The sequence below is a fragment of the Mixophyes fleayi genome, chromosome 3 (genome assembly GCF_038048845.1).
Source record: "Mixophyes fleayi isolate aMixFle1 chromosome 3, aMixFle1.hap1, whole genome shotgun sequence".
NCBI classification, from domain to species: Eukaryota; Metazoa; Chordata; class Amphibia; order Anura; family Limnodynastidae; genus Mixophyes; species Mixophyes fleayi.
Window position 1 is genome coordinate 136,964,850 of NC_134404.1, and position 16,612 is coordinate 136,981,461.

Here is a 16,612-nt window from a genome sequence, read left to right on the forward strand (position 1 = left end):
GGTACACAGTTCAAACAATACATTGAATGTATCACAGAATTTGTTAAACATTGATTTTGCATAAAAGGTAATAATTAAAACTTGTTAGATTGGAGTGAATTAGTGTGTTATTTCAGATTTGATAGCTGGGTCGCGTGTGGTGGAAAGAGAGGAGTGATACTATGGCGGGCTTGGGAGCAAGATGGGCATGAAGGTATAGTTAGTAAGACGGGGGGAGTTGGAGTCACTCTGTTGTTACCATTTTCCTATACAGTTAAGTTATTAGCTAAGATGGAGATGTAGGACCGTGTACAACCCAGTCCAGGTCACCCAACTGCTTAAGAATTTGCTAGGGAGTGTCTTGAATTATGCTTGTGATATGTTCCTTCCAGAGATTTGCCATATACCAATAATAATAGATGAGAGGGTGAATCTTTGTTTTTCTGAATGGTAGCAATTAGGCATTTGGTTGCTTTTAGGATGTGCCATTTGAGCTTTAAAGTGTGTTTAGGTGCACCCTGTATGGGACTTTGGTGTAGGAGGAGCTAGGAGCCCCCAACTCATCTCTCGGCGGTCAGCTATGTTCTGACTGCCGAATTGCGCTCTGCCCAATCAGGACTGACTTACCTGTATTTATAGTAGGGGTGAATACCAAGGGTGCATTAGACTCCACGCCTCCCTGTTCAGTTGTGGTAATACCAGCCAGTGGCCACTCCTATATCGCTAATCTTGATGGATATATGAGAGGACAGGACAAACCTTCTGTCCGAGATCTCCTGCTTCATCTGACTCAAAGAGTGGACCAGCAGGATTCCAATCAAGCCCAGTTTTTACAGTGCATCCAGAATGTAATCTGGTTAGATTCTCTTCAAGGCTCTCTTCCTACACGCCACGCCTTGCCAGCCATGACAGTGACCTCCTCTGTTGCCACCACTATCGCCAGTTCTGCTTGTTTCAGAGGACTTGGCATTCTGCCGCCAGAGAAGTATGAGGGTGATCCTAAGAAATGCTACAGATTCCTTAATCAATGAGCCATTCAGTTTGAACTTGGACCTAAGAACTTTGCGTCTGAAAAGACGAAGATGGCTTTTTATCATTTATCTCCACCGGTCAAGTTTGCGTCTGGGCCTCCCCCCTCTGGAAACGGGACAATATAATGCTCCAGAATTCCACTGTCTTCATTGAGAAATTTGCAGGCCAGTATGCTATACAGTTTGAACCCTAGCCTAGGAACTTAAGTCGAACAACGAGGCTCTAATAGCCACCTTCTGGCAAGGCTTGAACAACCATATCAAGGATGATCTGGCTTTGCATGATCTGCCCTCCAGTCTTGACAATCTGATTTCCCTCTGTATAAAGGTGGATATCTGCCATAGGGAGTATACCCAGGAACAGGACCGACCCCGTCATTCTTTTCCTCTCCTGGCGCCACACTTTCAGTCGCCTACTCCCAGTCCTGTGTAACTCATGCAGATAGGCTGTTTTTGCCTCATTCAAGAAGAACGGGATAGGCAGATAAAGAACCACCTATGCCTTTATTGTGGGGATTCTGGACACCTTCTTTCATCTTGTCCTAAGAGGATGGGAAATGCCTCATCATAGGTGATGACAGGGGGTCATCCTAGTATCCGTATCTCTCACCCTCTACTCCTTAATAGAATCAGATTTCCTTATGCCAGTAACTCTCATTTCTCTGGATGGCCCTCTGCAGTTGACTGCGTTTGTGGACTCTGGGTTCGCCGGGAACCTCATGTCCGCCAATCTGGCGTCCGAGATCCATCTCTCCACCCTTTCATCACTGCAGCCTCTGGCACTGATCGCGGTTGATGGCAATCGAATGTCCAGTGGTTCCATTAACTGTGTATCCAGTCCAGTTTGGTTGTTGGTAGGAGTTCTCCGCTCTGAGTGGATACGTTTTCTAATTCGTCCACAGTCAGTCAACTGAATTATTTTAGGCCTACCCTAACTAAGGGCACATTCACTGTTTTTCCTTATACTCTCAGTCTGCTCTTCCTGAAGTTTAATCCGACTTTCTTGATGTATTCAGCAAAATCGCTTCTGAATCCTTGCAACCACACTGACCATAGAATTTACCTATTGACCTCATGACGGGCAAAAACATTCCTAGGGGTAGGGTACATCCTCTCTCTCTAACTAAAACCAGATCTATGTCTGAATACATTTAATTACTTTGTTAAAAAAAAAAAAAAGGATGGCGCCCTCAGGCCCTGCATAGATTACCGCAAATTGAAAAGCTGTCATGGTCAAGAACCGCTATCTGCTTCCTCTCATATCGGAACTTTTTTACTGCATTCGTGGAGCACAGATCTTTACCAATTTGGATCTTAGAGGTGCTTATAATTTGATTTGAATCCGCCAAGATGATTAATGGAAAACCGCTTTTAGTACTAGAGATGGGCATTGATTACCTGTCACGCCTGAGGATCTGTCTGTACCCAGACTGGGCTGTGTCTCTGGAGCTGGACTGGTGACTACATAGACAAAGCTGGGTGGCCTGATAATGTCCCTTTGCATATAGTGAATGGACTGGTGCAGATTGTGATTACACTAGCAGGGGGGAGCAAACAGGAACTGAATTGTTGGACCGGACTGTAAACGGAATGCTGTAACCAGAATGCTGAAAGAGGATCGCTGTAACCGGAATGCTGGAAGAGGATTGTTGTAACAGGAATAGAACCGGAATGCTGGAATCGGACTGGAGCCAGAATGCTTACTGCACAGTCAGTGCAGGGTTAGTAGCAAGATTGTAGCAAGATAGTGAGACTGCAAACTGCTGGGAATCAGGTTGGCGTCTGGAATACAACATTGCACTGGCAACAGGTAGGGGCTACAGGAAGTCCTTTTATAGTTGTTGATTGCTGATTGGAGACTGCAATCAGCTGGGCAGAAGCAGCACTCTGAGTTACTGAGATGGATCAGGTGACTATATGCAAGATGGCAGCTCCCATGAACTGGTTTTGGAAGGAATCTGAAATGGAGGCTGTTATCACCTGATTGGCTGAGAGGAATCATGTGACCGAATCCGAGATGACCACGCCATACTCTGATTCTGGAGGGATCTCGGGAGTGGAGACAGACTGGACAGCATCCTAAAGAGAGGTCTGAAATCAGCAGAGCCTGAGGACCGCAGGGACCACTTGGAAAGGTAGCGAAGAGGTTAGTGACAGAACCTGAGAGCCTGGTGTGTGTAACCACCTAGTAATGCCCTTCGGTCTCTGTAATGCCTCAGCGGTTTTCCAAGAATTCATTACTGCAATATTTCGGGATCTCTTGTACCAGTCTGTACAGGCGCGGGCTGGGAGAGGGATGGCCGGGGGGCACACAGGCAGCTGCATCATATGACAGGGGATGCGGCCGCGTCTGACCCAGCCCCTGAGTCTGTAGTCGTCTAACTAGGTGACATCTTGATCTTCTCCCAGGACCTTTCCTCCCATCGGGAACATGTTAGAGAAGTCCTTTCCGGCTTATGCAAAAATCATCTGTACCGTAAGTTTAAGAAGTGTCTCTTCGAGCTCCCTCAAGTGCCCATCCTGGGTTATCTGGTCTTGGGTTCGGGTCTTCAAATGGACCCTAGGAAGATGGAGGCAATCCTCAACTGGCCCCAACCCATCGGGCCAAAAGCCAATCAGCACTTCATCGGTTTTACCAACTACTACTGACAATTTATCAAAGTATTCTTCACCTTGATTGTCTCTATTACTTCGCTTACTCACAAAGTAGGACGAGTCAAGACCTGGCCCCAGCAGGCAATACTTGCCATTAAGGCTATTAAGGAGGCCTTTTCGGTTGCGCTTATCTTCAAACAACCTGACCAACACAAGCTGTTCTTCCTGGAAGTCAGCGCCTCCACAGCTGATGTGGGGACTATTCTTTCTCAGAAGAATTCCTCTGGTGTCCTCACTCCTTGTGGTTTCCTTTCCAGCAAATTTTCTCTCAAAATAATTAACTATGGCATTGGGGATAAAAAAAAAACCCTGGCCATCAAGGTCGCCTTGGAGGAGTGGCGGTACCTCTTGAAGGGTGCTCTTTATCCCATCACTGTGTTTACTGATCATACAAATCTTATCTACCTGCCTAAGCCAGTTGGTTGCTATTTTTTTCAAGCTTTCAATTAATTCTGACCTTTCAACCTGGTACGAAAAATTCTAGGTCTGATACCCTTTCTAGAGCTTTCGACTTTTCGGATACTTGTCCTTCCTCTGAGTCTAAACCAATAATTCATCTTTTCAAAATTCTGGCCTTGACTAGACCTTCCATCAAGACGCCTCTAGCCAGTCAGTCATTTGTGGATCCTCACTTCTGCACTAAAGTGTTACGATGGGCCCATGACTCCAAATATGCCGGTCATGCTGGCATTTAAAAAACTATTGCTCTTCTGTCTCTCCATTATTGGTGACCATCCTGAATCTCTGACGTCCATAAATTCATTCAGGCTTGGGTCTTTGCCCAACACAAAATTCTGAGGCAATCCCCAGCTGGCCTTCTCCTTCCACTCCCTGTTCCTGACTGTTCATGGGCTAGCATCAGCATGAACTTCATCATGGATCTTCCTGACAGTCATGGCTATAATTCTGTTTAGGTAGTAGTCGATTAATTTTCCAAAGTGGGCTACTTTGTCCCTCTCCAGGGCTTACCCTCTGCTGCTAAGTTGGCTCTCCTATTTATCAAAAACATTTTTCACATCCACTTGTCCTTTTGAGATTATCTCTGATTGTGGAGTGCAATTCGTTTCCAGATTCTGGGGTCTTTTTGTAAACACCTTGGGATCAGCCTGAAGTTCTCCTCTGGGTACCACCCTCAGACCAATGGCCAAACTGAGCAGGTCAACTAGGATCTGGAGACCTTTCTTCGTTGTTACTGTTCTGAACATCAGTTCTCCCGGAGCGATCACCTTCCCTGGGCAGAATTCTCTCCCAATAACCACCAACATGAGTCTACTGGAGTTTCCCCTGTTTATTTGTGCTAATATCAGCCAGTGGTCACTCCTGTACTGTTAATTGTGACAATCATGTAACAAATCTAAACAAGTTTTCTTTTTTTAGGTAGGTTAACAGAGCCCTGTTTGGAGGGTTGGCCTATTAATATTGATTAAATAATTTGTTTTTTTGTACATAGTTTTCGTTGGTCCTCTAAGTCTGACAGCAACAAAATATGCTTAGTTTAATAAGCCAAAGAAATAAGTCACTATTGTATATAAAATTTAGAATTGTTTATTACCATGCGGTGGCACTCTGACAGATCATTCCTATCACTGAATAATCTCACTCAGGGATGAGCATTCTGGTGAATGTATCCAGGTGAAACAGTTCATCCCATATAGGGACTAATAAACTGACTTTCTAGTTTACTATGTTACTCGGACAGGTCTTTGTTAACAACAAAACCCCTATTTTATGGAGCATCATTTTGATCAATGGTCAGAACACTGAGATATATGTAAATACTTTTGTCAACATCTATCTCCATCTGACACTGCAAAGCAACAGTAGTGCAATAAGGATCTAAATTTATATATTAAATTGCAGTGTCTTGACTATCTGTTGGGAGGAGTAAGCAACTGAATACGTTAAGAGGATTCTCAGTGGATAGAAGTCTTAGTAGTATCTTATGATTAAAGTTGCGGATCTCTGAAGATATTTCTTAGTGCATGAGTCTATTCTGGAGATGGAGCTTTTTTCTCTTTTGGTGCGGAAGATGAGACAGATGATAAGATGCTCAATGATGCTTAGTTTTCTAAGTTGATCATATCCCTGTTCTGGATTAATGAGAGTGTAGGTTTTACTTTCAAACTTCACAGTTAGTTAGTTGAAATGGGAAACCCCATTTGCAGCTAATGTTATGATTTTTAAGTGCCTTAATGGTGTTTATTAGGTTGCTTTGCTTTTAGAGTGTGGTTTGTGCCAAGTCTTAATATGCATGTAGGTTGGCTCCATAAGATATGATAATAGGAATATTTCTTAAAGCTGCTGTTTTCTGCTTTGTCTTGAAATAACGAAAACACCACATCACATGGAGGTTGATCTGATAGTGATTTGGCCCATAAGGCACGATGGGCTTTGGTCCACTTTCAAATCATGTGTTGAAATATCTATTTCTAATTGTTGAAACAGGCCTTTTAAATATTTTCTAAATGCATCATTGGTCACTGGTACTGGAATGTTTTTAATGCTAACACTTTTTCTCTAGGAACTGTTCTCAAAGACGTCTACATGATTTTTGAGGGCATTCAGAATGTATGTCTGGAAATTGTTGCTCAGAGGCTTCTTGATAACCTCTGCAGATATCTATATTTTAAATTCGTGCATCGGGATCTGACTCTGAAATGGGGGATTCTCATGAGGGTTATGTTTCTGGTACAGATTTATCTTTATTTTTGTTGAAGATACTGGAGGTGTATTTTTATTTTTTTTTGTCAATGTGACATCTTATTGTTGGTATACAAAGTACTGTAGGAAAGCTTAAGAGACATAGAGATAGCAATTAAGAAAAAACAGTGAACCCTAACGCTATTAATTCGGTCTTGAGCCAGGGTGACACACATAACTAAAGTAAAATGGAATAGCAATGACGTTCTACTTCAGATAAGGGTTCCTTAAACAACCTTTCAGAAAAGGAAATCGTCATGTCTGGTTAAACAAGCCATAAAGCATTTCACAGGTTACTATCATTGTGGAGAAAATTGCAATGCATGTTTATTTACATTTAAATACTATGCAAGGACATCTACACATTTACCAACTTTTGTAGCAATTTACACAATGTAATATTGCTGTAAAACTAAATGGAACATGACATGTTTTATTGCTTATGTATATAAAAATGTATGACGTTCAAGTATTATATATAGTGTTAAACATACTTAAAAATATGCAGTCAACAAATTTACAAATCTTGACATTTCACAAAATCTTCTTCAAGTAAATACTATTGGATTATAGGAAAGACTGTAATAGAACTATACAGTATCAGACATAAGTGCAGGGTATTGGATTGGTGTAGTGTAATGGACTCCTAGAAGTGCAATTTGGGCTATCTTATGTGTCAGATTAAATGGGGGGGGTTTTCTTAAAAATTAATGCTCAACCCTGTAGGCAAGCACATCTTTCTATTTACCAAGTGTAATATCTCCGTGAGGTCCCCAAAGAGTCATAGTAAGCCAAAATGGTCAAGTTTTTATCTCTAAATGTAAGGGGATTGAACTCTCCTGCTAAAAGACGTTTAGCATTATCTTTTTTCTATAAGCAAAAAGCCGATATTGTAGCAATACAAGAAACCCATTTTTGGGCTAGAGCCCCCCCTGCCTTTAAAGACCACAGATTTCCAGTTTGCTATACCGCAAATGCTCCTTTTAAATGGAGCAGAGTAGCCCTCCTGTTCAGTTCCAAATCTAATTTTACTCTTAACTCTAAGTTCGAGGATAAAAATGGGAGATATCTTATTGTGGTGGGATTTCTAGATGGTAAATTGGTCACAATCGTCTCACTATATGCGCCCAATTCAAGACAAATTCCTTTCCTCAGAACCACATTACAAGAAATTGAGAAATATAAACAGGGCACTCTCATTCTTATGGGAGACTTTAACATTGTGTCTGACCCTAAATTAGACAGATCATCACAGCCATCTTCCCGCTCAGCGAATAATACAAAGGGTCCCTCAGCTGCCTTTGCTAGACTATTGGTGGAGTATGGACTCTACGATGTCTGGAGGACGCACGCCCCCTTAGAGTGAGATTACACATACTACTCTGCGGTACATAACTCCTATTCTAGAATAGACCTCATTCTGTCGGACAAATGGTCTTTGCAGAATACCAGGTCAATTAAGATCCTTCCAATATCGTGGTCTGACCATGCTCCGGTGGTTTGGACCTGGCGACACCCGCAAAAAGTAATTCCCCCTGGTTCTTGGCGAATGGCCCCATATCTTTTGACCTCTCTCGAGGCAAAGACTGCCCTTAAAAAACGCTTGATATATATATATATATATATATATTGAAACCAACTCTCCGGAGGATACCTCCGTCTTTAATTTCTGGTGCACGCTCAAAGCTGTAATGCGAGGCACAGCCATTCAGACTGGAGCCAGACTTAACTGCGCATACCTTGGCAACCAAAGGAGGCTGGAGGCGGAGTTGTCCTCCCTTGAGTCTTTGAATAAAGCCCATCCCTCAGAAGATCTTAAGGCCCGCCTATCTCTAGTAAAAGATCAATTACAAAAATTATTACTTTTTCGTACTCAACAAGCCTTGAGTAGACTGCGGCAGAAATACTACGTTTTAGGGAACAGAGCAGGGAGGTTGCTTGCTAGAAAGTTGAGAGGACAAAGGGCCCAAAATCGTATTAAATTTAGATGAATCCGATGTCAGAACGTCTAACCCACGAGATATAGCCAATAAATTTGCAGTTTACTACTCTAAACCATACAATCTTTCTGGATGTAATATCTCCCCCCAACGGACCCCAAATTTGATTGAGAATTTTTTGAGCCAACTAAAATTACCATCTTTGGACTCTGACTCTCTGATTTCCTTGAATGTCCCATGGTCACAGGCTGAGATTGCACGCGTTATTAAATCCCTACCTAAAGACAAAGCTCCAGGACCTGATGGATTTATTAACAATTTTTATGCTACATTCCAGACCGAACTTACTCCACTCCTAGAACAGTTATTTAATGCAGGCACTCACCAGGGGAATTTCCCTTCGGAGATGCTGGAGTCCCGTATTGTCACGATACCCAAGCCGGGCAAGGACCTAACTAAATGTCAGAACTATAGACCAATCTCCCTTCTTAATACGGATATTAAAATTTATGCCAAATTTATTGCCAATAGCCTTTATCCCGGCCTTGATACACCCAGATCAGGTTGGCTTTGCCCTCGGAAGACAAGCATCCGACAATACACGTAGAATGATTAATATACTTGAACCCTTGGCCTAGCAAATCAGGCAACATCCGCAACTCCCTGGCATCACTTTAGCTGCCACCACTCACAAACTATGTCTTTTTGCGGACGACATTTTGCTGTATGTGACTAGCCCGGAGACCTCACTTCCACTTTTACATGATTTGCTACAGGAATTTGGAAGGGCCTCCTATTACAAATTAAACACAACTAAAACGGACGTTCTCCCTATTAACTTGACAGAGCCCCTTCTGGGTCGCCTCAAGACGGCCTTCCCATATTCTTGGAGGTCCCTTTCCATGCCCTATCTGGGAATCATGATAACCCCATATTTAGATTCCCCTCTTGGAGGCCAACTATGGTCCACTATTGATTCAGTTAAACACTCTGGCAAAAGCGTGGCAACATTATGAGGTCTTCTGGTTAGGCAGGATAGCCGCGTTTAAAATGTCCCTTCTGCCCAAAATGATGTATTTATTTAGGACTTTGCCTTTTAAGTTGCCCAAATTCTATATGGACAAATTACGTAACTCACTTACCTCTTATGTATGGAAAGGGAAACCTCCTAAACTAGCTTATTCAATTATGGCACGCTCAAAAAAGACTGGGGGATTAGCCTTTCCGGACTTGGTCAAGAACCAGGACGCGGCCATCTTAGCTCAGCTCCGAGACTGGTCTCTCCCGGGCTCCCTTAAATCCTGGGTCGACTTGGAGAGAGGCCTCAATAGTACATCCCCACTGGCTGACCTTCTCTGGATTCCTAGGTCCTGGAGACCCCCCCAGACTACCCTCCCACGTCTCACGTGTGATGCACTGACAACCTGGGACAAATTCCTAAAAACCTCAAACCTTGTCACCCTCCCTACCTCTAATCTTTCCCTCCTTGAGGTATCGAAACTTATTCCCAACCTAAACCTCTCTCTGTGGTATTTAAGGGGCATCACTAATCTCAAACTGTTCTATTCTGACTCAGGGCTATTACCCTTCTCTGAATTGAGGGACAAATTCCACATTCCTAACCAATATTTTTATAAGTACCTCCAGGTTAGGCATTGGCTACATTCCGTGCACCCACGGGACTCCTCCCTTCAACACCCACCAGCTCTCTTTTTATCTAGACTTTCAACTGGCAGTACCAAAGCGGCTATCTTCTTCATGTACACCAACCTCAACACAAGTCGGCACCCGATAAAAGCCTCTTCCCAGCTAGCCTGGGAGAGGGATATTGGCCGGGAATTTGACTCGGATCAGTGGGACAAAATCTACCAAAATGCCCACAGGATGTCGAGGTGTTTGAATCACTCGGAGATGCTTTCAAGTTACTTTATAGACTCTACATGACCCCCGATAGGTTGCATAAGGATATGGCCACATCAGTCCAGAATCTGTTGGCGTGGATGTGGAGAAATAGGGGATATTTTTCATGTTTTTTGGAGTTGTCCAGTGGTCAGAGACCTTTGGTCAGAGGTGTACGCCTTAAATTCTAAAGTTATTTGAACTCCGATCCCTAGTACACCAGAAGTTGCTCTCTTACATTTCTTTCCCCCCCAAGTGCTATTGGGGGTTCGGTATGTCATAGGCCACATTTTTATAGCTACCCTGGCGGTGATTGCCTAAGCCTGGAAATCAGCTACGCTGCCCTCCATAGTCAAGATAATTTCTAAGGTTCAGTTAAGCTGTGACATGGAAACGCTGGGAGTCCCTTACTCTTCCTCTGCCTCCTGTCCCCACATCATATGGTTTGAATGGAATCGATATGCAGCCAAATCTTCAGCCCTGCCTGCCTCTGGGGGAACCCCGTGTAACTCTCCACAGTAAAATTAAAGTGCTACTATCTTTGTTGTTGCTCAAACGATTTGTAAAATCTGTAAAATGTTGAGAGTGGCACTGTTTCATGCTATTTATTCATACTGATGTGTATTGCCTCCCCCTCTACCCCTCCCCTTGACCCCCCCCCCCCTCTTCTCCCTTGTAATTTACAATGTATGTTTTTCTGTTTTTTCTTGTTCCATGTAACCAAAAGGAAAAACTTTAATAAAATCATTATTGCAAAAAAAAATTAATGCTCAACATTTTTGGTCTGATTTTTATTAGCCTTGATGTGTATCCTTTTTTTTTAATAAGATTTTTCATTCAAAGTAATTTCGTTTATGTTAGTCTGACTTGATTCACTGGTTATCTTTCTTGAAATATTTCAGGTAAGGCTGTCATTAAACTTTAAAAGGTGAGGCAGCATGGTGGCTAAGTGGTTAGCACTTCTGCCTCACAGCGCTGGGGTCATGAGTTCAATTCCCATCCATGGCCTTATCTGTGTGGAGTTTGTATATTCTCCCCATGTTTGCGTGGGTTACCTCCGGGTGCTCTGGTTTCCTCCCACACTCCAAAAACATACTAGCAGGTTAATTGGCTGCTATCAATATTGATCCTAGTGTGTGTGTGTGTGTGTGTGTGTGTGTGTGTTAGGGAATTTAGACTGCAAGCTCCAATGGGGCAGGGACTGATGTGAATGAGTTCTCTGTACAGCGCTGCGGAATCAGTGGCGCTATATAAATAAATGATGATGATGATGAAAAGGTGTACATACCTAGGGCACAATCCCACTCATCAACACTTTCCCACTTAAGACTCAGGCTCGCAAGACCATCTGACAGTACCAGCATATGTACAAGTTGCTGAAATCTGTCTGCGCAAAAACCTTGAGGAAGCTCTTGAGCGGAGCAGCCCCAATTATGGGTGGGCTATTACCAAAAAAGGGACCCCAGATGTGTATGAGTTCCAGGTATATGAAGAAGAAGATGTTTATCAAATGAACCATTTGCGTCAGCCAAGAACAAAAGCATAATTTGAGCATATTGGGCAATTTTATCTATAATGGCATTGCCTGCTTTTTAAATGACTGAAATTGGGATGTGCTCTGAAGAGACAAGCTTGTGGTTCAATGGTCAACGTCAGCAATGCAGGCGTAAGCGGGCAACCCTGACGCACCCCCCCTCCAAATAAAAAGGACCTGCACCATTAACAGAGGACCTAGCTGCTGGGGAAGAGTAAAGTAATTAGACCCAGCCAAAACAGCTTGGCCCAATGAAAAGGTGCTTCATAACCTCCCGCAAATACACCCACTTCACTGAGTCAAAGACACCACCACTGCCTCTTCATCTGCAGCATGCGACATCTGCAGGTGTGTAAATAGTTATCTGATCACTAACATTTTGGTTAGTATCTTAATGTCCGTGGCCAAAAGGGGTATAGGACATTATGCCTCTGAGAAAATTAGGTCATTGCCAGGCTTTATCATAATAATAATTGCATCCGATATTAATGGGGTGAGAGAGACATCCGACCTTAGGTTGCCAAAGTTGTCCATGAAGTTTTGAAATAAATATTAGTCTGAAATTTTTGTAAACATTTGTGCCATCCACTCCCAAGCCTTGTTATTGGAAAATCATGTGACTGCCAGGTCAATTTACTCCAGTGGTATGGGAACATCAAGAAATTCCACCAAAATAGGAAAATAGGAAGATATTTCAGGCTTAGGGCCTGTGTAGTCAGCCTACGGGCAAAGCATTATATATTATTTATAAGAATCTCAACCATTTGATCTAAATATTGAGCGATCATGTTAAGAACTCTAACAAGATAAAAATCAGTATCCATTTAACAAATGTATATAGATAGACATGTTAGGTTCCTTATACTGTTGTAAGATAACCTTGCATGTGAGACACAGGAAAAGAGACTGATGGAATCTATTTTTCAGGTTTAGACCTGTCCCTTCACATGGTGAGAATGGATTAATCATTGATGCCCACTGCCATGTTCCAGGACAGGAAAAAAAAATCTTAGGTAATAAATAAAGATAAACAACATATAAAAAAAAAATGAATGTTGCATTTCTCTAAATGAATTCTTTAGGTATAGCATGAGCCCGAGATGACAGGATCACAGCAATTTGCTGTAATGGGTAAGAGGAGAAATAAGGTGATATGACCCAAGAGTCAAAGTATGCTTGTCATTTTTGGTAAAATAAAATGTATTGCTGTGTGCAAATATAGTTGAACACTTTATTTTCTGTGCATGCTGAAAATCTCCTATATTCATTTAACTTAACTATGACTTTATTGAAAATTACATATTCTGTGTGTAATGTATTCATTGTTAATTCCTGTATTAGATTGATTTCATACCACATACTATTGCCATCAAATCGATGCAGCTGTTTCTAAATAAGTCTTTGTCTTACCTAGTGTCAATGCAGCGGGCATATTTCTTAAAATGAAAATTCATTATTTGTCTTTATTTCTTATCTTAAAAACAAAAATGTATGTTTCTTAACGGAGTTGTAATTTTTTATTATAGTGTATTAAGTTTCACATGGCAATATAGACCCTGCTTCTGGGGATGGAGCGGATATCCGGATCTGCACCAGGTCACGTGATAAGAATAGGTGTGACCAGCGATTACGGCTCGCCTCTGCTACGCATGCGCATAGAGCAGCTGGGAATCAGCTGCTATTACGCATGCGCAGCGCTGAAGAGACGGGCACCGAGTGACAGAAACAGACAGAGAAACCGGCTAGGAACACGCACGGAGCGGATAGATCAAGTCCTTTGTGTGGGCACCGGGAGCCGCAACGTCCCCGGGGAGTAAAGGGCACTTGTTAGTGTCGGGAGCGAGTACCAGGGGACCTCATGTGAAGCCAGGTCTGACAGGCCACACACACACTAAACTGTTTATTAGTGTCCCCTCATCCCTTCACCCAGCCAGCCTGCCTGGATACCTCCCCGCGAGCAGGCTGACCGCCCTCTTCCATCCCATAGCCTCTGTGTTGTCACCCGGCCAGTCTGCGTCTCCTCTTTATTCCTATGGCCTCCCGTGAATGACAGCTACTGGGGCTGGGCCCCTTCCTACACCTGGATAAAGTGCTGCCTGCCTCTGTGGTCCTCTCACCCCGGCTGGATTATAATGGGGGAGACCAAGGTTATCTACCACCTGGATGAGCAGGAGACGCCGTATTTGGTGAAGTTGCCGGTGCCCTCTGATCGAGTGACACTGGGAGATTTTAAGGGGGTGCTAAACAAACCCAACTACAAGTTCTTCTTCAAGTCTATGGACGATGACTTTGGGTGAGTAGCGTAGAATAACCAGGGCAAAATATCTTTGAGACAATAGGTTACTATAGTGTGCTAAGCATCATGTTTCTATGAATTACATAATGTAAGCATATTATTTCAGGTGCAACACAATTGCTTTTACAAAAAGTTACACAGATTTATGGTTACAGAGCAGTTTTTGGGTGGCACTGTAGGTTTAGTTTTGGTAATTTTGAGATACGTTATACAAGGGGATCAGCACCAGGCACCTTCTTTTGGGAATTAGGATTTCTTCTGCATAATGTTTGTGTGCGTGTGTTGTTGGTTTTTTTGTTTGTTTTTGTTTGTTTTTGTTTGTTTTTTTTCATAAATGTTTCTGATTTTTAGCATTTTAACCATGGATTTATCTTCATGAATATGAATGTATTTTGTAAGCAAGGTGACTTATTTTGCTTTAGGCATATTGTGTGCTTTGTTCTGTGAGGACCCTTTACAATTCAATAATCTGAACACCAGAAGGATAGGTTAATAGTCTGGATACATTACTTTTTGGAGATGAGCTTCTCTTGAATTTAGAATCTGGTTGAAATGCAGATTTTAAATTAATCTACAGCTAACATTTTACAGAACCGATTATTTTTACATGTATGTGGGAAATCATAGTTTTAGGAAACCTGATCATAAACTACAAAATTGTGAGGTAAATATGGTTGGTTTGTATGTTTCACGTTATTTTCAAGACTTCCCTTTTGGCAAACTAACACAGGTCAAAATACCCAAGAAAAATAAGTCCAGAAACCCTAATGTTGAGTGACATGGGTTCATTGTTCTGTAGGATTAGAGAATAATAACATTGCAGTGATTCTAAAACTGCACACATTTGTGTCATTAAGCTGAGAAGATTGTGATAGACAGTAAATAGCCTTAGTGATGTAACTAGTCATATATGGGCAATAATGGTATGAACACTGCATCGGTTTCAAGATGTAAATAAATACAATAGCACAGATCTAGGACTGTTCTCTTTGAGCGCTCCCTTAAGCTCTGCCCAGGCTCTTTGTCTGGGGAAGAGTGAGCACAGCTACGGGAGTTAACACTGGTGTGACAGGCACCCAGGAAGAGTTTGGAAAAAGTAACGAAGTCTTCCTGCTAAATGTAAACCACTGGCAAAGGTTAACAAACATTAACTGCTATTGTAGTCTATGCTATTTATATAAGCCTTCTGCTGCTTCATTAGTTACTTCTACTTCAACGCATTGATCTGACTTTTTTTTTATCTCCCTTTCATTGAGATGAAATGTGTAGATTCTAGCAGTCACAAAAATAATCAAATGGCAGATGAATGCTGTCCTCCAGTACAGTCAGGCCCAGAATGTCATGGGTTTTGAAAGTTTATTGCATTTCTTTTTACCAGCAAGTTAATGTAAATTAATTGGCTCAGGCTTGGAGTTTAGAAATTATTTTTAATAATGACTTTGAAACCTGGTGCTAGTATTATGTTACTTCGGTCTGGATTAAGTTTTCTCTGAGTTTATGATTTTCATGTGTTGCATTTTTTCTGCATAACTTTATTGGCAGGTAAAGGATTAAGTTCCCTTCCAATATGTCTTCACTGGTTTGGGTTTGCGGTTAAGTTCAAAAGCAGTAGTGCGTCCTTAGGTCTATAATTCTCAGGCAATATGAGAGCTTGGAGCATGTCCAGAGTTGCAGGTAGCTCTCAATACATGTTTGAGGATTACTACCAGATGATGCTGTCAGTTTACAAGTATACATTGCACAACGGTGATACTTTAGGTGTAGGAATATTAGTCACACAATAACAATGCTTTTATTTTATAACAAATGTTTTATATTTACAGGAAAACAATAGATACATAGTTAAATTGGAAGGACATGCATACAAATGCAGTTAGTCATAAACAAACTGACTGACCCCCCCCCCCCCCAATCTCTGAGTAAGTGATCAACATCAAGGGCTCAGTCAGACCTATCTGCTATTAATGCGCTCGTTATCCGCGATCCCCTACAAATGCATGAACAGCTTCTAATGGGATGTTTCCACTATTGTGTAAAATTTTAGAATGTGGCACATCTTATTTTTTTCCACGCGTTTAAGCTGGGTACACACTATAGAAAATGACTTCAGATGCGATGTCTGTAACGATTTTACCAATAACTGAAAGTTCTGAGAAGCATGCAGATTTATGTGTACACACCTACACAAATTACCTACAGATCTGAGCTCTTCATCTCTCATAACCACCTGCTGAAAAGGTTGCGACTTGGTGCACTCTATAGATAACTTCCTATACTGGCTGTCATGTGTACATACACACTTTTATATTTGCCCAACATCATTGGACGTTTGGAAAACCAAATCAACAGATGCAATGTGCTTTGGTGCCCTAAAACATGATCATGGGAGTGTACACACTAATGCAGTATCTGACCAAGTGGACGTTTATACTGTGATCTACACGATACTTGCATCAGTGTGTAACCAGCATAACTTGTGCTGCCAGTCCAGTGGACTGTATTATGAGAGCTTGAATCGTCTGGAGAACATGGAAACACGTTAAAACATGTCTAAAGTGCATGTTGGTTTTCATAAGTT

At 42.0% G+C, this 16,612-nt stretch overlaps 1 protein-coding gene across 3 annotated transcripts in view; it reads left to right on the forward strand.

Moving 5' to 3' along the window:
• The first annotated feature begins 13,394 nt into the window (after window positions 1–13,394).
• Window positions 13,395–16,612, forward strand: part of DVL3 (dishevelled segment polarity protein 3) — a 75,102-nt gene continuing 71,884 nt past the window's right edge. For all 3 annotated transcript variants that reach the window (XM_075202417.1, XM_075202414.1, XM_075202416.1), the window contains exon 1: window positions 13,395–14,031. In XM_075202417.1, the coding sequence (XP_075058518.1) occupies window positions 13,871–14,031 (161 nt within the window). In that variant the 5' untranslated portion in view covers window positions 13,395–13,870. The remainder of the gene's footprint in view (window positions 14,032–16,612) is intronic.